This window comes from Sarcophilus harrisii, chromosome 2 (genome assembly GCF_902635505.1).
Source record: "Sarcophilus harrisii chromosome 2, mSarHar1.11, whole genome shotgun sequence".
Lineage (NCBI taxonomy): Eukaryota > Metazoa > Chordata > Mammalia > Dasyuromorphia > Dasyuridae > Sarcophilus > Sarcophilus harrisii.
Window position 1 is genome coordinate 305,218,509 of NC_045427.1, and position 25,120 is coordinate 305,243,628.

At 36.8% G+C, this 25,120-nt stretch overlaps 1 protein-coding gene across 1 annotated transcript in view; it reads left to right on the forward strand.

Annotated features, from left to right (window-relative positions):
• Positions 1 to 2,054: 2,054 nt before the first annotated feature.
• The window catches only part of TMED10 (transmembrane p24 trafficking protein 10), a 37,876-nt gene continuing 14,810 nt past the window's right edge, over positions 2,055 to 25,120 (forward strand). Inside the window, exons 1-2 of the mRNA XM_003756220.4 lie at positions 2,055 to 2,401; positions 23,100 to 23,211. Of these exons, the coding sequence (XP_003756268.1) occupies positions 2,177 to 2,401; positions 23,100 to 23,211 (337 nt within the window). The 5' untranslated portion in view covers positions 2,055 to 2,176. The remainder of the gene's footprint in view (positions 2,402 to 23,099; positions 23,212 to 25,120) is intronic.

Consider the following 25,120-nt stretch of genomic DNA (forward strand, 5'->3'; position numbering starts at 1 on the left):
TTTTCACCTACACACGCACCTTATAGGACCTTTATCTACAATTTATAGACTTTCAGCTATATACACACATTTTAAGAGACTTTCATCTACACATACACCTTAGAGATGGGCTTTAACCTACACACACACACACAGAGAGCTTATAGAGAAGATTTTTCACCTACACACACACCTTATAGGACCTTTATCTACAATTTATAGACTTTCAGCTATATACACACACATTTTAAGAGACTTTCATCTACACATACACCTTAGAGATGGGCTTTAACCTACACACACACACACAGAGCTTATAGAGAAGATTTTTCACCTACACACACACCTTATAGGACCTTTATCTACAATTTATAGACTTTCAGCTATATACACACACATTTTAAGAGACTTTCATCTACACATACACCTTAGAGATGGGCTTTAACCTACACACACACAGCTTATAGAGAAGATTTTTCACCTACACACACACTTTATAGAAGGACCTTTATCTACAATTTATAGACTTTCAGCTATACACACACATTTTAAGAGAAGAGACTTTCATCAATGATGTGGGAAAGATTCCTTTCTTTGTGATTCCCAACCCCCCCTAGTTAATGTAATTACCCTTTAACTCACAAATCCTGGTCCCTTTGTGTTCCAGTAGAAGATCTGGACCTGTCCCAGCCCCACCCGGATCTGAGCCAACTTTGGGGCTGCACCCACAAGCCCCTAGAGCTAAATCTCCCATTATAAAAGGGACACGCTGGGACCCTCTCTTTGCAGAGGTTCCGAACATGCTAGCCGTGTCAGGACCCTCTGTCCACTGGACCCTCTATCGGTGCCCTCCTTATCTCTACCTTCGCCTATTTCCTTAACTATGCTTCCAAACCCAATAATAAACCTCTTTTATCAATCTAGCTTTCTCTCGGTGCTACTAGACCTCATTTACCGCCGTATCCTTGCGCCGAATCCAAGGGGGTTGCAGGGGAGCTCCGTTTGACCCCCTGTACCCCAAACCTGCCACTAGACCTTAACTAGACCCTGATTTCATTTAGGTCCCCCAAATCTAGACCTCAACAGCTACATATACACTTTAGAGATGGACTTTAACCTACACCCCCCCTCCCCTCAGAGAGAGGACTTTCAACTACTAACGTTCCCTGGGGTTAGGCCTTTCACCTACACACACTTTAGAGACGGGACTTTTTAGCTACACGTATGACTTACAGATGGACCTGTACCCTCCATACACACCTTAGAAGTGACATTTTCACCTACATATACGCCTATAGATGGGCCTTTCACCTACCCACACGGCTTAGAGACGGGATTTCACCATTCCCTTGTGCACACGCCCCGTCCATCGGACGCACATTCAGAACCCGAGCGCACACACTCACGGTCACCCTGCGTGACCTCCCGCAGCGGCGGGCTTTCACTCCCACACTCAGGCCTAACTGGAGGAAATCACGGCCTGGCTGGGCGCTCTAAGTCCCAACCAGTTGGCTAAGAAAGGCTGCCCTGGCCCAAACAGCGCAGCCCTTCTCAGGGTGCAGAAACAGTCTTTGCGGCTCTCGCTTCACGGGCTCGGCGGCCTCGGGCTAGCCCTCTCACCTCTGCACCGCCACTCCTCCCCCCGTCTCCCCGACTCCCTGCCCCGGGCCGGTGGCTGTCAGCCAGCCCTCCAGCGCAGCGCTAAAGCTCGCTCTCTGACGGCTAGTAAGCGTGCCCACACACTTAAGCTCGAGTCAGCGAGAGAAGCAGCCGCCACATAGTCAGCCCCAGACCGCGGGGCGGGCTCTCTAAATGGCTCTGTGGCCTTTCCCTATTGGGGCTTGGTTGTCATGGTATTGGTGATCCTAGAAGTGTAGGCAAGAGTTTCCGGAAATTAAAGGGAAATTACTTCCAGGGTTGCCCTTACTAATCATGGTGGATAAGAAAGGTCTAAAACACCAGCAACGTGGGAAATTAAGCGAATAACTGACATTTAGCCTACTTCCGAATCTTTAATGTACTACTCTGGACAGTTATAGGCCCCTCTGTTCTCGTCCAGATTTCTTTAGGTTTCCTCAGTCGACCTCTGCCAGTTTCCAAGATGGCGCCGTAGGCCTCGCCGTGTCGGAGGCCGGTCCCATGGTCCCCCGGTTCCGGCGCTGTGGAGGCCCCCGGAGCTGAAGCGGTCGCCAGCACCATGTCCCGGTTGTCTGACCCTCGTGTTCCCCGCGGCCCCGGCCCGCGGGCATTGCTGCTCTTGCTCCTGCTGTGTCCCTGCTCGGTCTTCACCATCTCCTTTCATCTGCCCGTCAACTCCCGCAAGTGCCTTCGTGAGGAGATCCACAAGGACCTACTAGTGACGGGCGAATACGAGATCACCGACCAGTCCGGGGGCGCCGGGGGCCTGCGGACCCACCTGAAGGTGCGGGGTACAGCGGGCCACGAGCTCGCGAGGGCGCGTTTGCGGTCGGCCACGGAGTCGGACCGTGGCAGAAGGGTTGGGCGGGACGAGGCCTAGGCCTTCCGACAGCCCGGCCCGCGGGGATCCCCCAGGGCGTGTCACCGCGGCGCCCCCCCCCCTCCTCCCTCCCGTTAAGGGTCACGGGGGCGCCCGGACCCTGAAGGCAGGAGCGGGGGAGCGTCCCAGGAGTGCCCCTTTCTAATCAGGCCGGGTTATTGTCTGCCTCGGCGGGGCCGGGAGCCCAGGTCTGAGCTGTCCCTGGCTTTGGTCTCCTGTGGGCGATCAAGTCCCATCCCGGGAAGCCCAGGAGGTTCCCAGCTAGACGTTCAGATCGCCAGCAATGTCCGTGCTTCCTGTGGGACTTTGAAAAAGTTATTTCACCTCTTTCAGACTCAGTTTCCTCGTGTGTGTGTGTGTGTGTGTAAAATAAATGAAGGCAGACACTAAATTATCTAAGAAAAATTTTTCCAGCTTTAGAAGTGCAATTTTAGTGTGGTTTAGTTGCAGTGGGGGGGTTTTCATCTTTATATTTATGGAACTTCCATTGCATTCTCAAGGAGGAGAAAAAAGACTTGAATTTTATTTCTCAGTGTTTTGGGAAGAGATGGGTGAAGAGATTTTCATTTCTACATCTCAATATCAGAGATGAGACTATGCCTTCCTCTTCTAAATTTGCTCAACAAAAACAACAGGCTACCTTCCATCCTATTTATCATCTAACTTGAGTTTTAGATTGTCAGGTAACCATATGGTAAAACCTATTCAGTTTCTAATGCCGTTGAAAGATCTCCATCCCATTGTCTTGCAGAAGGGATTTGGTGACAGGGTATCTATCACACATCCCAGGTTTTTTTTTTACTATTACTTATCCTGAAAGAAAAATGCAGTTTTTTGCTCCTAGCAGCTAAGTCCACTTAATCCATATTTCCAAAATTAATCACTTAAGCAACAAGATTCAAGTCAACAAACATATCCATTCCTGGATATTTATAACACTTTATTTGTACCTCTCATTCAATTAGCAAATTCTATACAGTATCAATTTTTTAATGCTGTTTTTAGTTTTTCGACTCTATTTCAAGTTAAAGCCTTCATCTATATAGTTACCTCATCATTAAAATTCTTTGCATATAATTGGCACTCAGTGATTAAAATGAATGAATTATGCTACCCTTGATAGCATTTTTTGAACTATAGGTAATTTACTTTGCTTTTTTGTTTCATAAAGCTTTTTTTTTTTTTTTTTTTTTTTTTTTTTTTAAGAATGGAGCTTCCCTATGAGCAAAGTAAATAGTTCTAGGAGAGAGTTTTTTAAATTGTTTCAGTCTTATTGCATAATTTTTAAAGTTTCTATGGGATAAGACTATGACTTATATCTGAGGTCTTGGTTCTCAACCATTGGTTTAAAACTTTTTTTATTTGAATTTATCATTAGACTTAAATAAAAAGCCAAAGAATTGTGAGTTGTGAGTATAGTCCCAACCAAGCTAATTAGTAATTAGGAAATATTTAACAAAATAAATAAAAAATATAATAAAGCACAGATAATAGTACATTTTAAAGCTAAGTGCACTTGCAGTTCACCAGGGTCCTTAGGGACAGATTTGTGGCCTGTTTCTAATGACACACTGAAGTTTAGGAAAGTAATGACTTATTTTCAGTCACCTAGCTTCTTAATGACAAAGATGGTGTTTTTACATCCGATTCTATGATTCTGTATGTACAAAACACCTATCTAGAACAATAACATGTTTTGAATTTGCCCATTTTGTAATTACATATTGAGAGAGTCTGCTGCTAAACAAAGATGAGATTTCAGGTGAATCCTGATCCCAGCTCTGTTCCCTACTGAGTTATTCCTGGAAACGAAGTTAATATTTTCTCATCTGTACAATGGGAAATAATAAGATGACAATGTGTCAAAAGGCCTACATCCCAATTCAGTGTCTTTGGATTGTGTTGCTGACTAGAAGGAAGGCATGGTACAGGTAGTTCTACACTGGCATACATCAATAGTTGGTATTAAACATTTATTAAGTATATATTAGTACTATGTGCTAGGCACTAAATATGATACACATATTAAAAAACAGAAAGACATCTTAAATAATACATTTTATGCAAAGAAGACTGTTAGGGGCAAGGACCATATCTGAGCTTTAGTTTTAAGAAGTAAGATACCTCTTAAGAGGGCTCAGCTATTTCACAAAATATATGAATAGTATTTCTCTCCTCTTGGCACAAAACTGAGTTGATAGTCTGGATCTCCTATTCTATTTAAAAACAAATTTCTATAGCAGTGGCAGGTAAGGGATAGTTTTGGCCTTCTGAGACTTCTAAGTATTATCTTTCTGAATTCGGAATCCCAGTGTTGTCCTGAGCAAGGAAAACTTTGCTCTGGAGACTCCAGGGCTTCCTGCTTATGGATTCTTTAGTTTTTTTAGGACTGGACTAGAATTCTGTCTTCTAGGGTTATATATATAGCTATAGAGCTATATTATTAATAGATATATATAGCTATTAAGTGGTGCTATCCAGATTAGAGGTCGAGTAAGTCAGAAGTCAAGTAAGTCATTCCTTACTTCCACTCTCTAATTTTAGCCACAACCAGAATGTTTCATTATATCCATCAAGACAAAAGGACCTAGCCATCATGGGCATCTTGTTATCTCCCCTGCTGCTTTTAGGGGTTGGAACCTCTGATGTTTCAGTTCTTGATAAGAGAATAGTAATTAAATATCTCTGTTACTGGAAATGGGGAGACTGTCTCCTACCTTATAGCTCAATTTGCATATCTCCTCACTGTCTAGATCAAAGATCCCTTGCTTGGCCAGCACTAATAAGTGTTGTATCTTTCTAATAGAATGTAGCTTGAGGGCAGGAATCATCTGACTCACATTTGTATTTATCTACTCAGTGCCCAGCAGACAGAGTTTAATGTTACTGGTTTAGGAAACTCCCTAAGGAGACACTCATTGCAGGTCAGCAACTCCTGTGTACTTTATGGTTTTAGAGGTCCTGGAGCACTAAGGGTAATCTCAGGGTGACAAAGTCAGGCTTGAGGTCAACTCTATCCACTGCCTTGCATTGAATTTGATAGGTACTCAGTAAGTCCTGATCTAAGTCTATAAAGCATTTCATTTAAATCATTTCATCTTAGACTCACAACCACTGTGTAAAGTACTGCAGGTATTAATTTCTTTGTTTTACAGATGAAGAAAAAACCTCAGAGCAGCAAAATGAGTTGCTGAGGGTCTGCCCATAAAGCCAGTTAGTAGCAGAGTTGGAATTCACCTCCAGATCTCACTTTTACCTTTTAGCTCTTTTTCTACCATACCACATCCTGGTCCCATTCTTTAGGTCCATTTGAGTTGCACAAACTGAGAGCAATAGATATAATGTATCTGCTGTTGAATTTAATAGTGTTAGTCAAGAAAACAGACAAATGAGCAGCTTTTGATGCCCAAGACCAGAACTCCTTTGATACAGAAGAAAATTAAGAATTAATTAGTTAAGTTGCAGTTCAGTAAGTAATCAACAAACAGAAACTGTTTCTATCCTTAAGCAACTTATTTTCTATCTGGGAAGATATTTACAAAATTATATGAAAAACAAAAAGGTAAATTTCTTGTAGTCAGAAGTCAGAGCTTAGGGAATCAGGAGAGGCTTTGATAAAAATGTCTCCAGCAGAATTTTGAATGACATTAGAAGTTCTCTGAATTGATAGAGAGGTAGGAATACATACTAGACAGAGAGAGTAATCACTGTGAAGGCATGAAGAATGGAGAAATATTTCTTGTTTGGAACATAAACAAAGCCATTTGGCTGGACCAGAATGACAGAAAGGGAATAATATTACAAATTAGTTGGGAAGGGTTTTAAATGAAGAGTTTATATTTAACAGTAAAATGACATGGTCAGACCTGCACTTTGGGAAAATCATTTTATCAGATTGTGGAGAATGAATTGGAAAGGAGAGAGACAAGTTAGGAGGCTACTGAAGTAGGATGGGTAAGAGAGAATAGTCTTATTCTAAGGTATTGGCTGTGTAAATAGGGATAAGGGGACTGATTAAAGGAAGTGGGAAGTGGAAAGGCTTAATGACACCTAACTTGGTGATAGAAAGTAAGGAGGAAAGTGATGAGTCCAGGGTTGTGAGGGTGGGGACCTGGGAACTTAATGCCTTATCATTTATTCATATTCCTGTCAGGATCGCCAACCTGAGACTTCATGTCCAGCTTTTAAAAATGTGTTATGAAAAGAAATGTACATGAAATGCTCGGTAGACTATAAGTCCCATATAAATCCAAGAAGTCTTTATTAATTACCTACTGTGTGCCAAGCACTATGCTAGAAACTGACTACAAATTCAAGAGTGAGATAGTCCTTGTCTTTTTGATTTACATCTCTTAAAAGTTTGTATTTATGGGGTAGTTCTATTCATCATTTATATTATGCTCAATTAAGAACTATACTGCCCATCAAAATAAAGAGAATTTTAGTTTTTCTATTAGATGAGGGTGCAGAGAGGGTGCCTATTAATAGGGTGCAGAGATAATTTGCATTAAAAAATTACCATAATTTATGGAATAAAGCATTTCTATAACATAGTATAATAAAAAAGGTGATTGTAGAAGATAATTTACTTTTTTAAATGCTTGGATCAAGTACCAGCTCAAGTTCAAAGGAACAGTGGGTTCAAATCTCATCCCAGAAAAATATTGGTTCAGTAACTCTGGACAAGTCATTTAACATTTCAGAATCCCCATGCAATTTCCTGAGACTCTTAAGTTGCTGTTCTAGTGTGACTCTGCTTTGCTAGAAACAGTTTTTTTTTTTTTATTGTGTTTTTCCCTTCAACAAAATCACTTGTTCCTGTCCAAAAAAAAGTGTTTGCTATCATAAAATTTTGGCCAATTAGGTATTAGAGTCAATCAAATGACTACAAGAACTAAAACTGCTTTTGGGTGGTCTGTACTTGTAAAGCTTCACTGAAAAATTATCCGTGAAAGACTTTATAGGTTGTATATATAGATAGATCATCACTGAGGATCTGAGACTGATGCTAATCTAGTCACTTATGAGTTATATATTTCATTACTCCCTCTTTAATAATCTAATATGTCTAAGACCAGAAATAGTAATTCCCATAAATGCTAATTAACAGTGTATTTTTACTAATGAAATGATCACTTTTGTTGTTTATGTGTAGGACCATAATAGATAACCACCAAATGGATTATTAAGTGGGAAAGCTAAACAGATGAGTTCAAGAGCAGTACAGGCTTGAGTTATTAATACTCCACCATAAGACCAAACTAAAAAATGTTTTTAAACTTTTTTAATAGCTTTTTATTTTTCCAAATACATACAAATATAGTTTTCAACATTCACCTTTGCAAAACCTTGTTTTTCAGATTTTTGTTTCCCTCTCCCCTAGACAGCAAACAATTCAATAGAGGTTAAACGTGCAGTTTTTTAAAAACATATTTCCACATTTGTCATGCTGCACAAAAAATAAAAAATCAAAAGGGAAAAAAACACAGAAAAGAAAAAAAAGCAAACAGCAAAGGTAAAAATACTATGCTGTGATCCACATTTAATCTCCTCCATAGTTCTCTCCCTAGATTCAGATGGCTCTTTTCATCACAAATCTATTGGAATTGTTTTGAATCACTTCATTGTTGAAAAGAGTTAAGTCCACCACAGTTGATCATCACGTAATCTTCTTGTTGCTGTGTACAATGTTCTCTTGGTTCTGTTTATTTTACTTAGCATCAATGCATATAAGTCTTTCCAGGCTTTTCTGAAATCAGCCTGCTCATCATTTCTTATAGAACATTCTATTACATTCTATTCTATTACTTTCAAATACCATAACTTATTCAGCCATTTCCCAACTGATAGACATCCACCCAATTTCCAGTTCTTTGTCACTACAAAAAGGGCTGCCATACAAACATTTTTGCACATGTGAGTCCTTTTCCCTTTTTAATGATCTTCTTGGGATACAAATGCAGTTGTTTTTTTTTTAATTTAATAGCCTTTTATTTACAGGATATATGCATGGGTAACTTTACAGCATTAACAATTGCCAAACCTCTTGTTCCAATTTTTCACCTCTTACCCCCCCACCCCCTCCCCTAGATGGCAGGATGACCAGTAGATGTTAAATATATTAAAATATAAATTAGATACACAATAAGTATACATGACCAAAACGTTATTTTGCTGTACAAAAAGAATCAGACTCTGAAATATTGTACAATTAGCTTGTGAAGGAAATCAAAAATGCAGGTGTGCATAAATATAGGGATTGGGAATTCAATGTAATGGTTTTTAGTCATCTCCCAGAGTTCTTTTTCTGGGCATAGCTGGTTCAGTTCATTACTGCTCCATTGGAAATGATTTGGTTGATCTCGTTGCTGAGGATGGCCTGGTCCATCAGAACTGGTCATCATATAGTATTGTTGTTGAAGTATATAATGATCTCCTGGTCCTGCTCAACAAATGCAGTTTGATAGCCCTCTGGGCTTAGTTCCAACTTGCTCTCCAAAATGTGATCAGTTCACAACTCCACCAACAATGTATTAGTGTTCCAGTTTTCCCATATTCTCTCCAAAATTTATCATGTGTTCCTGTCATTTTAGCCAATGTGAAAGGTGTGAAGTAATAACTAAGAGTTGTCTTAATTTGCATTTCTCTAATCAATAGTGATTTAGAGCATTTTTTCATATGACTAGAAATAACTTTAATTTCTTCATCTGAAAATTGTTCATCTCCTTTGACCATTTATCAATTAGGGAATGGCTCTTATTCTTAGAAATCTGAGTCAATTCCCTATATATTTTAGAATTGAGGCCTTTATCCTGGCTATAAAAAATTTCTCCTAGCTTCCTGGTTCCTGTCAAAGTTTGGCTACATTGGTTTTGCCAAACTGAAAATTTTAATGAAATGGTATGGCTTATGGGAAAATATTGGTTTTACAGAATCAGTTTCACCAAGACTACAAATGCTTTTTTTTTAAACTGCAATTTTCAAACAATTTTTATTTAGAATTAATGTATTTCAACTTATTACAACTGAGGGAGATAAATATATCTCCCTCAAGATATTGTCAAGAAGAGGCATGTTTGAAGAAAGAACAATTCTTGAGATTCAGTCCAGAAGCAGAATCATGTGTTTTTACTGACATTTTTCCTGAGTCCTTTACTTATACTTAGTTTTCATCCCCATAACCTGCCCCTCATATTCTAGAGAACTTTAATGAATATGCTGATTTTCCCTCAAATTCCTTAATTTCTTAGTTTCTCAATTTACTCATTTCCCATGAACTACTCTATTCCTCTGCTATACATAATGATTAACTTGTTTCCTCTAACTATTCTACTTAAATGTTCATTAACTCTGAATTTCCTTCTTTTGATTATACTTTTTTTCTTTTCATCTTTACCTATGATTTATGACTCCTGACCTTGTCCTTTGTCTTCACTGTAACCCATTTTCTCCCCTCCTTTTCATTCCTCAATTTTACATTGTCCTCTATTATCAAATATGTTGTCCCTTTTTTTCTGTTGCCAGTAATACCTGCCAAACTCTAACCCTGGATCACTCATGCCCTCCCTCCTTCCTTTGCTCCTATTCATGATGGTGCTTCTGAATGGAGCTGGAGGAAATCTCAAAAATTTGCTCACTTTGTCCACTATAAATTTATGTCACTGTATTTCAAATCACTATAGTTAAGCAAATCATTTAACCCTTCCATTCACCATAGAAACTATTCTAATCTTTTTTTTTTCCCTCACACTTTCTATATTTCTTCCTCTTCCCCTTAAACTGAGAACTTTGTTTCCTATTTCACAAAAAAACAAAACAAAACAAAACAAACTATTTAGTGAAAAAAGTAATATAGGAAAAAAAAAGAGAGAGAGAGTAGGTGGTGAAGTGGATAGAGCACTATCCCTGAAGTAAAGAGGATCTGAGTTCAAATAGAGATAGTTTTCATCATTTTTAAAAAAAGATTTTGAGTTCTAAATTTTTCTCCTTCCCTCCTCTCCCCATGCCAAATAATCTGATGCTGGTTATACATATATAGTCATGTTAAATATATTTCCACATTAGTTATGTTGTGACAGAAGAAATAAAACAGAAGGGAAAAATCATGAAAAAACGAAAAAAATGAAAATACTATGCTTTGCTTTTTATTCAGACTCCATAGTTCTTTCTCTGGATGTGGATTTTCTATCATCCCTCTTACAATTATCTTGGATCATTGTATTGCTGAGAGGAGCTAATTCTATCAGAGTTGTCATTATTGCTCACTTAAGTTTAATTCCAGTGACTCCCTTTTCCTTCCAGCATTTAATAAAACTCCACTTTTTGTCATTTACAGATTTTTATGACTCGACTCCTTGCTTTTCTAATGTTCTTATCTTTTACTCCTCTCCATACATTCTACCATCTAGGTACTTGGACTATTCCTCAAAGCATAACACTCTCTTTATGCCATTGTTTTTCCCCTATATGTGGAATGCTCTGCCCCTTCACCTCTTGATCATTTAGTTGATCATATCTGAATTTTTTTTACTTTCTTCAAGACTTAATTCTCATCTAACTTTAGCATATAGACTGTCCTGATATTCTCTTTCCCTACCCCTCTACCTATTACATTGCATCTTGCATGTGTATGTACCAAGTTTTTTGTGCATTGTCTCCCTTGTTAGAATGTAAGATCTTTGAAGGCCAAGACAAGTTTTCTTTGTATCTCCAGTGCTTACTATAGTGTCTGGCATATAGTAAACACTTGAATAAATGCTTGTTGACTGACTAGAGGATAGATGAGATTGGAAGAAGGGAGGGAATAATCCTTTCAGAATTCTATATTTGGGCTCTTCTTCATTAGACTTAGGTGCTTCAGTGTCATGGGGACTAAATGGCTTAAAGTATTAAATGGCTAATTTTCTTTTAAGAAAAAAGTTTCTAAATTTAAATTTAAAATTTAATATTTGTGCTTGCTTCCCTTTCCTAAAAAACAAATATCTTTTTCATATTCTTTATTACTCAAAGAATGCTAAAACAGAGGTGATTGGCTTCTTTTTTTTTTTCTCTTTTTTTTTTTTAAATTTTTTTTTATTTAATAGCCTTATATTTACAGGATATATACATAGGTAACTTTACAGCATTAACAATTGCCAAACCTCTTGTTCCAATTTTTCACCTCTTACCCCCACCCCTCCCTAAATGTCAGGATGACCAGTAGATGTTAAAATATATTAAAATATAACTTAGATACACAATAAGTATACATGACCAAAACATTATTTTGCTGTACAAAAAGAGTCAGACTCTGAATTATTGTACAATTAGCTTGTGAAGGAAATCAAAAATGCAGGTGTGCATAACTATAGGGATTGGGAATTCAATGTAATGGTTTTAGTCATCTCCCAGAGTTCTTTTCTGGGTATAGCTAGTTCAGTTCATTACTGCTCCATTAGAAATGATTTGGTTGATCTAGTTTGCTGAGGATGGCCTGATCCATCAGAACTGGTCATCATCTAGTATTGTTGTAGAAGTATATAATGATCTCCTGGTCCTGCTCATTTCACTCAGCATCAGTTCGTGTAAGTCTCTCAGGCCTTTCTGAAATCATCCTGTTGGTCATTTCTTACAGAACAGTAATATTCCATAATTTTCATATACCACAATTTATTCAGCCATTCTCCAACTGATGGACATCCATTCAGTTTCCAGTTTTAGCCACTACAAAAGGGCTGCCACAAACATTCGTGCACATACAGGTCCCTTTCCCTTCTTTATAATCTCTTTGGGATATAATCCCAGTAGTAACACTGCTGGATCAAAGGGTATGCACAGTTTGATAACTTTTTGAGCATAGATCCAAACTACTCTCCAAAATGGTTGGATTAGTTCACAACTCCACCAACAATGAATCAATGTCCCAGTTTTCCCACATCCCCTCCAACAATCATCATTATTTTTCCTGTCATCTTAGCCAATCTGACAGGTGTGTAGTGGTATCTTAGAGTTGTCTTAATTTGCATTTCTCTGATTAATAATGACTTGGAGCATCTTTTCATATGACTAGAAATAGTTTCAATTTCTTCATCTGAGAATTGTCTGTTCATATCCTTTGACCATTTTTCAATTGGAGAATGGCTTGATTTTTTATAAATTAGAGTTAATTCTCTATATATTTTGGAAATGAGGCCTTTATCAGAACCTTTGACTGTAAAAATATTTTCCCAGTTTATTGCTTCCCTTCTAATCTTGTCTGCATTAGTTTTGTTTGTACAAAAACTTTTCAGTTTGGTATAATCGAAATTTTCTATTTTGTGATCAGTAATGATCTCTAGTTCTGCTTTGGTCATAAAGACCTTCCCCTTCCACAGGTCTGAGAGGTAAACTATCCTATGTTCCTCTAATTTATTAATAATTTCATTCTTTATGCCTAGGTCATGAACATTGGCTTCTTTCTTTAGCTACGATAGAAAGAAAAAGAGATGCTTTACAGTTTGAGTTTGTCACTTATTTCTTTGTGTTGCCCCCCTGGAGATCAAGTTATGGCTTCTAGGGATATGGAACAAATTTAAAACATTGTCATTGATATTTAAAACTTGTTCTTTTTATATGAAGTAATGACAAGTGATTAGTCCCAGAGTACAGACTTTGTGTTTGCACATACCACATGGCTACTCTGACAGTGGAGCCCTCTATGAAGTCAGCCAGCTGAGCAAGGACCAGATTTTGAGCTCTCAAATAAACTTCTGGGCTGAAGGAGGTTGATGTCATCGGCTTTATCCTGGGTCCCCACCTCATTGTTCAGTATAACCATGTTCAAATCAAAGAAATGGTTGTTGAGAAAGAACAAGGCTTTGCTTGTGACTGAAAGGGTCATATTGAAGGTTTTTACCGTAAATAACTTTGGAATAGTGTGGAAAAGAAAAAAAAAAACAAAAAAACATTTGATCTGGCTTCACCCCTGCGACGGCATTGTCTGGGCAGCAACTGGTCTTTGTTGCTCTCTTAAAGCTGGTCTGAAGTGACGTATTGTCTATGTTTGAGTATTGTAGCATATGCTGATTAAAGCTGGGAGAGCTGCTTCTGGCCGTTATTTTAAAAGTGCCAGGAAAAATTCTATTTTTGGTTTTTGAATGTTGTATAGAGTATCTCCCAGCTCTTGATCATATGCTAGTTTTAGTAGTATTTCACTTTGTGGTGCAAAGATGAATTATGTTCTTAGGTTAAAAGCATTCAGTGTTCTTGTATACTATTTCTGGCCTATGTCAAATTGACATTTTCTATGAAAGTTCAATTAAACATGGTGGGAATGTTGGCTGTGGAGTCGATGTTAAGTATAAATTAATTATGGTAGGGATGTTGGATCTGAAGTCAGAAGATCTGAGTTCAAATCAAAGCTTTGCCACTTAATATCAGTTTGACCTTGGAGGTGAGACATTTTATCTTCTTCAGGCTTCAGTTTTCTTATCCACAAAATAAGGGGGTTGGACTAAATGGTCTCTAAATTCGATTCCAACTCTCAAGTTCTATGATCTTTGGTGATAAGAAATAAAACCCTTATGTTAGATGTTGTCAGTGATTAAAAACAAGAATTGAGACTCAGATTCTTTTTTCATGAGGGTCACAGAAGAAAGATGTGAAGTAACCATAGATTCTCAGTTGCTAAAAAGCCATCACAACTGACATTTATATGGCTCTTTGAGATTTTCAAAAGCCCCTTTACACACATTATCACAATAATCCTGTAAAGTGAAAACTTGTTGATTATGGATATCATCATTTTATAGATGTGAAAACAGACACATTCCTATGGCTTTCCAGAGCTAGGAAGTTTCAGAGACAGGACATAAGCCCAGGTCTTTCTGACACTCTAGCACTGTTTCTACTATAATACCAGAAGAGTTCCTTCCTTCTCTAGCACACTTGACAAGAGGATCTGGCTTTTATTTGAAAATCTTTAAGGAAAGGGACCTCCATTTATATTTTACTGGGCTCTGATTATTAGGTTGTTATTCCTAACATCAAACTTAAATCTTGCCGCTCCCATAGCAAAAAGTTAGATAAAGTATTGTTATTGTATTACCTTGATCTGTCAGTCTTTTATTTTGGCAAAGAGGGAAGGTTGGTGTGACATGATGTATTCATATGTTGGCTCTTGGTAATTATCACTTGTCTAATTGTAGTACATTCTAGAAATTTGCCAGGCATTGAAATCAAGCTCACCAACTTATGGTTGGTAAACTCCATTTTCTTCCTTTTTTTTTTTTTTTTTTTTTTTTTTTTTTTTTTGAAAATTGGAACATTTGCCTCTTTTTAGTCATGGTGCTCCTAATCCTGTTCTCCAGTTTTGCAGAGATTATTCACAGTGGTTCAGCAATCATATCTTTCATTTCTTCCTGTAGGTTTTCTAAGACCAGGTGGCTTATATGCCGCAAGGTTAGATAGATCTCTCTACTTCCCTCATCTTTCAACTAGTCACTCCCCCCTGCCTCGTTAATAAGAACTTTCCTCTGTTATCATTCATTATCACTTTATATACCCTACACAGCAGTGCTCTCCCTTAATAGAGTCTCTTCCACATGGGCTTTACAAATTTTTTGTTGTACACATAAAATAAAATGTAGAAGTATGCAAAAAGAGATTCAGAATATTATATTACTTTAGAAGACAGGCAACTCTGATAGGAGGGTTAGAAAAGGCTTCATACCAGAAGTGGTATCTAAGCAGCATCCAAAGAGTAAGAGCTAAAGTAGATCTGGAAAAGGCAGGGAAAGACTTTGACTGTTCCTTAGAGACGACTCTGATCTTAATCTTGTAAGATTATGTGTAAGAAGGATTGGAATAAGGAGAACTTGGAGGGAGGGAGATCAATCAAGAGGCAATTGCAATAATCTAGATAGGAACTAGAGTGCTAGTGGTAGTGGTGGGGATGGGAATACAGAGAAGAGAAGTACAGTATGCTAGGGACCTAGAATACAAAGACAAAAGTAAAACTGTGCCTGCTCTCAGGAAGCTTGTAATCTATTGGAGATGGAGATGAGGAACAGTAAGGAAGTTAGTTGGGCTAGATGTTATAAGGTAGGGAGCAATGTGTAATGACTAGAAAGGTAGGACAGTGGTGCCACAGATAGAAATAGGGAAGTTTGGAGAAAAAGTATGGGGGAAGAGGTGGAGTTGTTAGGGTTTTGTTTTGTTTTGTTTTTTAAATATGGCTTAATTTGTATTCAGACATAATCCATTGTGTCTGGGTATGGATAGCATTTTTCATCATAAGTCCTTCAGAGTAGTCTTGTATCATTGTATTGCTAAGAATAGCAAAATTGTTCACAGCTAATCATCCCATAACATTGTTATTACTTTGTACATGGTACATTTTATTTTTCATGAGCTCATGGAGGACTTAACATGTTTTTCTGAAAGCATCCTCCTTATCATTTCTTATAGAGCAAATAGTATTCCATCATAATCATGTACTATTTATTCATCCATTCCCCAATTGATGGACATCCCCTCAATTTTCAGTTCCTGGTTTGCCCTGTGAAAAGAGTTGTTATAAATATTTTTGTTCATATAAGTCCCTTTCCTTTTTTAAAAATCTTTTTTGAGATTCATGTCGAGTAGTGATACTGTTAGGTCAAAGTATATGCATGATTTTATAGCTCTTTGGACATTGTTCATATCTTTTTATCATTTGGGGAATAGCTCTTATTTTTTAAACATTTTACTCAGTTCTTTATACATTTGAGAAATGAGACCATCAGAGAAACTCCAAAATTCTTTTCACAATTATTGTTGCTAACTGTATTTCCCCTGTTTTTTCTATTCTCTCTTACTCTGACTCTCCTCAAAAGTGTTTTGCTTTTGACCACTCCCTACCCCAGGATGCCCTTCCTTCTATTACCCTTTTCTCTTCTCTTATCTTTATCCCCTTTTATTTTTCTGCAGGGTAAAATAGATCTCTACTAATAATGAGTGTGTATGTTATTTCTTGAAAGAATAAATTACAAGGGAATGATTGGAAAGTCTGAGGTGCTGAGGACATATAAATCCAGAAAAGACCTTAAAGTGTTACTCTGGAGTTCTTAAGAGATTGGATCCCAAATTGAGGTTTGGAAGGAGTCAAGTCATAAAATATAATTGAAGCTATAGAAATCAGTAAAATCAGAAAGAGAATGTCAGAAGAGTACTAAGATTGGAACCCTAGAGAAAGTTAGCTTTTAGAGAATCAGGGGAAAAAAATCTACAAAATAGAAGGTACAGCCAGAGAGGTAAAGAGAGTAAGGAGACCAAGAAGGATGGGAATGATTAGCAATGTCTGATGTAATAGAGATGGCAAAAAGGAGAACTAATTTTTTAAAAAATCCAATTTGACATGATCTTTAGTTATTTAGATCCACTGCCCCTACTTTTCACAGCCCTTTCTTCAGCCCCTTGGCTGGGTTTGTTCTTGCTACTCTACTGGAACTGCTGGTTTTGAGGTCACAGGCACAAAGCCAACCACTTTGACATGGTTTCAGTCTTCATTTTCTTTGACCTTTCTGAAATATTCGACATTATTGACTGATGACTATCCCTCAATGCCTGTGTATAAGAAATGTTCAAAAGATTCCAAACTACTTTGTGTAGACTGCATAGCACCACAGACCAATATAACTCCTCTCCCCTCTCCAAGGAAAAAAAAAAAGACTGATGTCACATAGTATTGCTCACTAGGAAAATAACATCTAAAGATTTCATTACCTGCACAGAATTGTAAATTGCTTCATTGTTGAGTGAAACAAAGTAGAAAGGAACACTAGCAAAAAAAAATCTCATATCTATAAATAAAGCTACAAGCCACCTTGTTGAGCAGCAGAGAGTAGAACTTTTCAGTTTTCTTACAGGTAGGAAGAATTGGACTTATCACTTTCCCAGATGCTACATAATTGTAGAAGGGAAGTGATAGGCCTGTACTTGGTTTCAGTTCAACCATCTAGCTTTTTCCTGACAAAGGTATGTGCTTGTGGTATCCTAGCTAAAATGTAAGCTTCTTGACAGCCTGAACTTTATATAATCTTAAGTTACCTTTTAAATCAGGATCAGATAAAAAAGATTGACTTCTCTTTACTCTTAAAGGAAGGACATGCTGCACTGTGGTACATTATTAAGATCTTGCCTTGGGTACCTGGGAGATATTTCAATATGACTTTTCCCATTAACTGTTTACTCACATACAACTCTTGTTCTTTATTGCCTTTTGTGGATATTTCACCACAAATTTAGTAATTGCTAGTGGCAGTGACCTGTACCATCCTAGTATGCAGCAGCAAAAGAGAATAGTAAAAGGAAATAGGGCTGGGCAGCTCTGTTGAGCAGGTAGCAAACAGCATTTATCCAGGACCATAATTGGAAAATAGATAAAATGTAATGTACACATGAATTTCTCCCACATTTTATCCTTTCAGTTAAATTCCAGAAAGAAGGTGCTAGAGCTTATCCCCATGGCCATCAGAATGCCTTCACGGAGCTACAATGTAGCATCATGGCCTTTGTCTGCTTTTAGAACCAATCACCTATTTAAACAGTTAGGTTTCTTATAAGATTCCAGTTGAACATAATTGTTCACTGTAGTATCCTTTCAACAAAGATCTAAAATTTCATTGTAGAGTTTAATTTCATGAAACATTTTGCTTGTACTGATGAATTTATATGCTTTTTTTTTCAGAAAATGAAGTCTGTGCAATTCATTGTTTTTTTTTTTTTTTTTTTTTACCTTAGTTGTCAGGAAACTTAGATAATTGTATTGCTCTAGTTTTGGCTCAATTGAAGTACATAGTAATATTCACTTCAGAGATTCTTTTTTTCTGTTTTATGCTCATGTTTTTTGTTTTGCAGAAATGCTTCAATTTTTTAAATCTATTTTTCATTGATGTTAGAGTTACAGCGTATGTAGTTTTCTGTTGCATTTTTAGCTGCTTTGCATTTTAGAATACATTATTCTATTCCCTTCTGCAATCTCTAGTGGGTATATGCTAATTTTATGGTATTCATGATATTTTATGGTATTTTTTTTTCTTTTTTCTTCTTCCAGATTATCCTTCATTTCAGTATATTTATATTCCCATTTTTTTTCCCCACTTCTTTGGAGAGACTCACCATTGTAGATTCAAATTACTTTATACTACAGATTGTTTCTGTTTGTACTGCCCATGGATTTTGCCAGTTAGTTCTCTTGAGACTTTTCTCAAAATTCTGATTTTTCTCTTATGTGGTTCTTTGCCTCTTGAGAATCTACAGTTTCATGTTTCATCAAGTGTGCTTTGATTTCCTTTGCCTTGTAGTATTTGTTTAGAGAGGTTTGTAATTTTGTGGATATTTTAGTATTCATCTTCTCTCCTAATTATAGCATCATTTTCCGTTTATTTGCTTCTGCCCTAGGTTTTTAATAGAATTTTTTTTCTTGAAATCATTGGTAGCTTTAGTATTTTTCCTATTTTCTGACTCTTTACTCTTGGATAATAACTTTACCACCAAGGATAAACCCCAATCTGTGCCAACTCTTAGAGGAATTGTTTGGGTGGGATAAGACTGCACTAATCCCAACTGGATTCCAGTCCCCTTTCCTTCAGGCCTAGTACAACCTTGCTCATTAACCTCCAACTCTAGGTCCATACATTCTTTAGTTTACTGGGGAGACAAAATCTGTAAGGATGCCCAGTCAGAAGGGAAGCGTGATCTCCCCTTTTGATATATATACACAGAGGCACAATTTCTGAGGTGTATTTCTGAGATTAGGTAGAATTGAGACTGTTTGTTGTAACAAGACAGTGGAGAGAAGGACAAAAGTATGTATTGGCAAAAAACTTGGAGCAATAAAGAAAAATCCCTGTGGGAATCCTTTTTCCTTTCTTGCCCTTTATATACAGTTGTAATTGCTTAATCTCTGTTGCATAATTCTTTTTTTGTTTTGTTTTTTGAGACTTGAGAAGATTGGAGAAAATATCTAGTCCTCCATCTAGTTGGTCATGACCAACTCCTCCCTATCTTTTTTATTTTTAAATGTTTTGCCAGTAGTCTGCGATTTCACATTAAGCAGACTACTGGCAAAACTATGTATTCACTATAGTAAAAAAAAAATAGCTATTTCACAGTATTCACAGCTTTTACAGTATTCACTACCTGTAGAACCTTTCAGAAATAAAGGGAAAACGAGGCTTGAATGAATGGCAAGTAATTGGGAAAGTACCTGGGAACAGAGATGAGTTAGAGGAAACAAAATCCAGAAAACTTCAGAACTCCATCTAGTCCAAGTTTCATAGTAGTTCTTTATGTCCTTTTTTGGTTTCTCTTTTTCACTCCCTCCTCTCCCCCCATGATCTGTGTTTTCACTGTTTTGGGGGGTTGAGTATTTACATTACAGTACATTTTTGAGATCAGCTATTCTTCATGTGCAATTAGCACATTTTTCTCTTCTTACCTTTTAAGTTGTGAGCTGTGGCTGGCTTTCTCCAGAAGGTGTTATTTTAAAATAAATCTTTATATCACTTTTGGGATGTAATGTGGGATAAGCAGAGCAGCTGGGAACAAATCTATAGTATAATATTACTTTCTGTCTTAGCAAAGGTTGATATAGTGCCTCTATAATTGAAAATTCTGTGTGTGTGTGTGTGTGTATGTGTATGTGTATGTGTACATATATAATTTGGCCAGAAAGAAAGAAAAGAGAATACATTTGAGGGTATATTATCTATATATAAAAAGCAGAGGGAGAAATTACCTAGATTATTTCAGGGTATGTTAGCTGTATAGCATTTAAACAGAAAATATGAAATTATGATACTGAACTCTTGAGAAACTAGGTAACCTTCTCATATGATCTGTAGCTAGAAAATTTTAATTAAGGAAAATTTAAAACAATCATTTCAGCCTATTAGCTTTTGCCAACTCTGATTAGTCACCAAGTTTGGCCCAATTTCCTACTCTCTAATTTTAGCTACCTGCTGGTTTTGTGTAATGGGATTGCCAGGGAGGGAGCAAAAAAAAGAATTTTAAGATCTGTGACTTGATGTCTAAGCAGCCTCATTCACAAAGCCTGAGAGAAATAGAAGAGCCTACCGAACTAAGGGATAAGAAATCACTAGGACATGTAAGAATTCTAAACCATCCATATTCAGTAGCTGGTCCTCAAAGGTAATGATTTGTCTGACTTTGTATTTAACAATTAATCTTCAGAGATAGGTATGATGCCAATAGTTTTGTCAGCTTGGGAATGTATAGGGAATATAAAAGTAAGGAGATACCTTTGGGGAACTGTGGTCATAATTGGACACACCATTTCTGGTTAGCAAATTTCTTGCTAATAAAAGGTACAGGGTTGAGTAGGAATGCAAGGACCTTTTTCCTTGAACCACTTCTTTAAATAAGAGAGAGAGAAAATGTGTGTGTGTATGTGTGTGTGTGTGTGTGCACCACATGTACATGTGTATAAGTTGTTTTAAAACATATTTCACTTCCCAGTTCTTTACTTTTCATGGAACCCTCCCTCGAAAGAAAACAAAGTTAGGCAACATATATATTGGCCATGTCTGACAACAAAGGCTTATTTTCACCCATCTGCTGAGAAGATGGAAGTGTATTGTACTGTCAATTCTCTGGAGTTAAAATCAAGTCATTGCACTGATGAGAATTTTGATGTTTTTCAGTGTTGCTTCCTTACATTTTTATGTTGATTAAGGTCTTTGTGTAAATCGTTTTCTTAGTTGTATTTTCTTTGTTTTTTAGCAGTTCCTATAAGGTCTTCTCAAAATTTTTTTTTTTTTTTTTTAGTTCTTCATATCCTTGAACCCCTTCTACAGATTGTTGCACAGGTGATGATGGTGGAAGGTTGCAACTAGTGTTTTTCCAGGGTTAAGCGCCTCCTTAACCCTCCCAGATGACAATGCCTTTCTTGTGTTTTGTCTGTTTGGAAGAAGGAATTGTCTGCACTGAGTCTGCCTGGGGGAAAAAAAAGAGGTTTTGGTTGTCCTTTAGGAAAATTAGGCCAAGATCACCAATTTATTGCAGTATGCAAAGAATTAACAAATTGTTGACAGTCTTTGGTACCTTGGAGGGTAAGATTTTTCAGTCCTCCAATTTAGATTGTTTCTTCCTCTTTCCTCTCCCTTTCCGTCTTCTCCCCCCACCCCCACATTCTTCTCTTTCTCTTCCTCCTCCATAATATGTTTCTTGCTTTCTAGATATACATCAACATTTTATCATATCACATGTTTTAAAAGGGACCTTTTGGAGTATTTTTGAGCTCATATGAACTTTGTTTCATTTTATTCATTTGTCCTAGCTCAGTGACCTGGCTAGTAGGAAGATTAAATCTATCTTTCTTTTTTTTTTTTTCACTCAATGTCATATCCTTAATGCATAAATGATACTTAATTACAATTAAACATGGCTTATCACTATTTAATCATTACCACCTTCCTTAAGAAGTATGCTAGTACAATGTGCAAGTCTAAAATCCTGAGGTTTTTTGCATCTGTTGCTTAGGGAGAGACTGACTTGATATACAACTTTGGTCTTAATTGCTTACTGCATTCAAACTGGGATTTTACCTGTGCTCAGAATGTAGGAATCAGATATCCTTATTCACCTTTTGGAATTTTCTTAGTCTTGAGTGAAGGAAGGTGATCTGAAGAGAACAACTAGTTTTCTTTTCTTTGTATACAAATTTTTATCTTCTTGAACTGATTATTGTCTTAAGTTTTAACTTTTCTATTATTGAGACATTTGATTCTGGGAAAGTGGAAGAGTGGCATTAGACAAATTATTTCAGAATTCCTTAGTTATGTGGATATTGAAGCATAGGCAACTAAAAAGAAATATAACAAAATCTTGGGGATTTTTTCAATGCAGGTTATTTGACAAGGTGGGAGATTGGGGTGGGGAAGTCATTTTTAATGCCTTAATAAGAATCGATTTTTAAATTACATTAAGATTTTTTGAATGATAAATTCTCTCCCTCCAGTCTTTTCCCATTTAGGAAGAAAGCAATATGTATTAAACATGTGAATTTGTGCAAAACATTTCCATAAGTAGGCATGATGAAAGGGGGAGGGGCAGAAAAATTCATACTCAGAGTCTTAATAGAGTTTTTGTCATAACTTTTTGAATTAAAATTGGCAAGTTTTCTGTTTAACAATTTCATTAAATTTATGTAAGTAGAACCTTGTTTTTAACAAGTACCATTATGTTGTGCAATTTGATTCATTGACTCTTATTTTGATGATCTTTAAGCATTAATTGCTGAAAAGATGTCCTAAAGACCTAGTCCAAGCTGTAGATAACCTACTAAACTCTCAAAGCTTTGGTTAGCTAGGATGATTCACTTTGCTATAGAGGACCCTTCATCATTTCTTTTATCTATGGCTATTTTCTAGTGGCCTTAAAAACAGTATTGGAGTAATTTGGCAACTATAGCTTAGACTAAGGACTCTTAACAGCTAGTAGAGCTATTCTTTAGGGTGAAAACCAAAGAAAGTATAATAAAGAGCTGTAGCTCTCCCTTCAGGCCCCTCCTCCCCCCAACAAATCTACATTCCAAAACTATATTTATCATCTATTGTTATTTATTTATTTATTTATTTTGCAGATTACAGATTCAGCTGGCCACATCCTATATTCCAAGGAGGATGCAACCAAAGGAAAATTTGCCTTCACTACTGAGGATTATGATATGTTTGAGGCATGTTTTGAGAGCAAGGGTAAGTGGCCAAAGAAGGTTTTTCCTAGACGACTCTACCTAATTTTGGTTGTCTGAGACAGGGAACTCCTGAAGGGCTCACAAAAGTCAAGCAGAGTATGAACTTCCTGTGTCCTGATGGCTATGTAGAGGAAATGAGATCTGAGCATTTACTCACGTAAATAGAAGTGAAAGTTAGCCAATTAGACTTCTTTCCTCATATACTATAACTGGAATTTCTCTCTGAGTACTATGACATACCTTAGGTAGGCTTGATTTTGGTATAGATGTCCAGAAAACAACATATTCAGATTCAAAAGTATACATTTTTTTTCTGTAATTTGGAACAAAATTGGATACCTTTCTTTCATTATTGTGATAGAGCCAGTAACACCTCCTTAGTCTTGGCTATTTTTGGTATGGGTGTCTTAGTTGAAGTTCTTTTACTTTTTTCTTTGTCAATTAACAAGCATTCATTTCTTCTTCTCTCCCAGTTTACCAGAAAAACACAAATATGCCTTAACAAATATGCATAGTCAAAAATTTAAGTCATTTTGCATCTTGTATCTATCACCTCTCTGTCTGGAAGTAGGTAGCATATTTCAGTCCTCTGGAATAAAGGTCTTGCTGTACCTTTAAAAAAATCTTTTATTAATCATTTTTGTTTTCACCCCACTTTTTCCCCCCAAAATAACTTCACTCCCTTCCCCAAGAGCCATCCCATATGAAAAAAGAAAAAAAAAAACATTTTAGCAAAACTAACCAGCAAGCACATCATCCAAGGTTAACATTACATTATATGCAGAATGAGTCTTAGTTTTAAGGCCTTTTTCATTAATTCCTACCTCCAGATGGTTAGACTTTTCATTCATTAGATTTTCCTGAATCCATATGGAAAAGTAGCTTTTATCTAATAGCAGCACATGCAGCTTCCTTAAGAAGCTAAGAGTTCCTAATAGCTCAACCAAGAATTAATTGGCTGCAGCTGATCAGCATAGGTCCTGCTTAATTTGAAAGCTAATGGGGATATTAACAATGATAAGAGCTTACATTTCTATCTTATTTTACAAATATTTTACGTATGTCTTAATTGTTCTTCACTGCAGTCCTATGAATAGGTATTAGTACTGCTTACTTATAGGTGCCATAGTAACTGAATCCCAAAAAGAGTCTTAAGTGCCTTGCTTATGTCCATTTAGTAAATGGCTGAGAAAGGAGCTGCCTGTTTCATGCATGTTTAGTGCTCTTCCTATTGTACCATGCTATGAACCGTCTTTTAGGCAAAGAAGTAAAAAATTACAGAACTTTTTCTCTAGTATTTATATTCCTCCAGGTAGGCCCATTGCCTACAAAATATTCTCGCTTATTTGATCTGCTATTAATTCAAATGCAACACAATTCAAAATTCATTGTACTTTTTTTCAAATTGGCTTCTCTTTCCTGACATCCATATTTCTATCAATAGCACCATCTTTTTCTCTATCTTGATAGACTTAAAGTATTAGAAGTCTTCTTAGTCTCCTCTCCCCTCACTGACTATATCAAATCTATTGGATCTATTGATAATTCCCTTAAAATTCTTATTTGTTCTTTTCCATTCTCACTTTAACCATCTTAGTTCATTCCCTAATTATTTCATGCCTGGATTTCTTAACTTATTACCTTGTTTTAACCCATCCTGCCCAAATTTTCATCAGTTTCTTCCAATCCTAAATCTTGTGATATGAGGATCATGTTCTTCTCCTATTTAGAAATTATTAGTGAGTTCACTGATGCATACAAGATAAAAGTTATGGAATGATAGAATTTTAGATCTGGAAGTCCATGTTGAACCTGATATCTAAAGAACTTTCACTTAAGTTATTTAAGTGTTCCACAGGCAATTCTCACCTCATCAGTTAATCTCGATAGGTACTTGGTCTTATATTTTT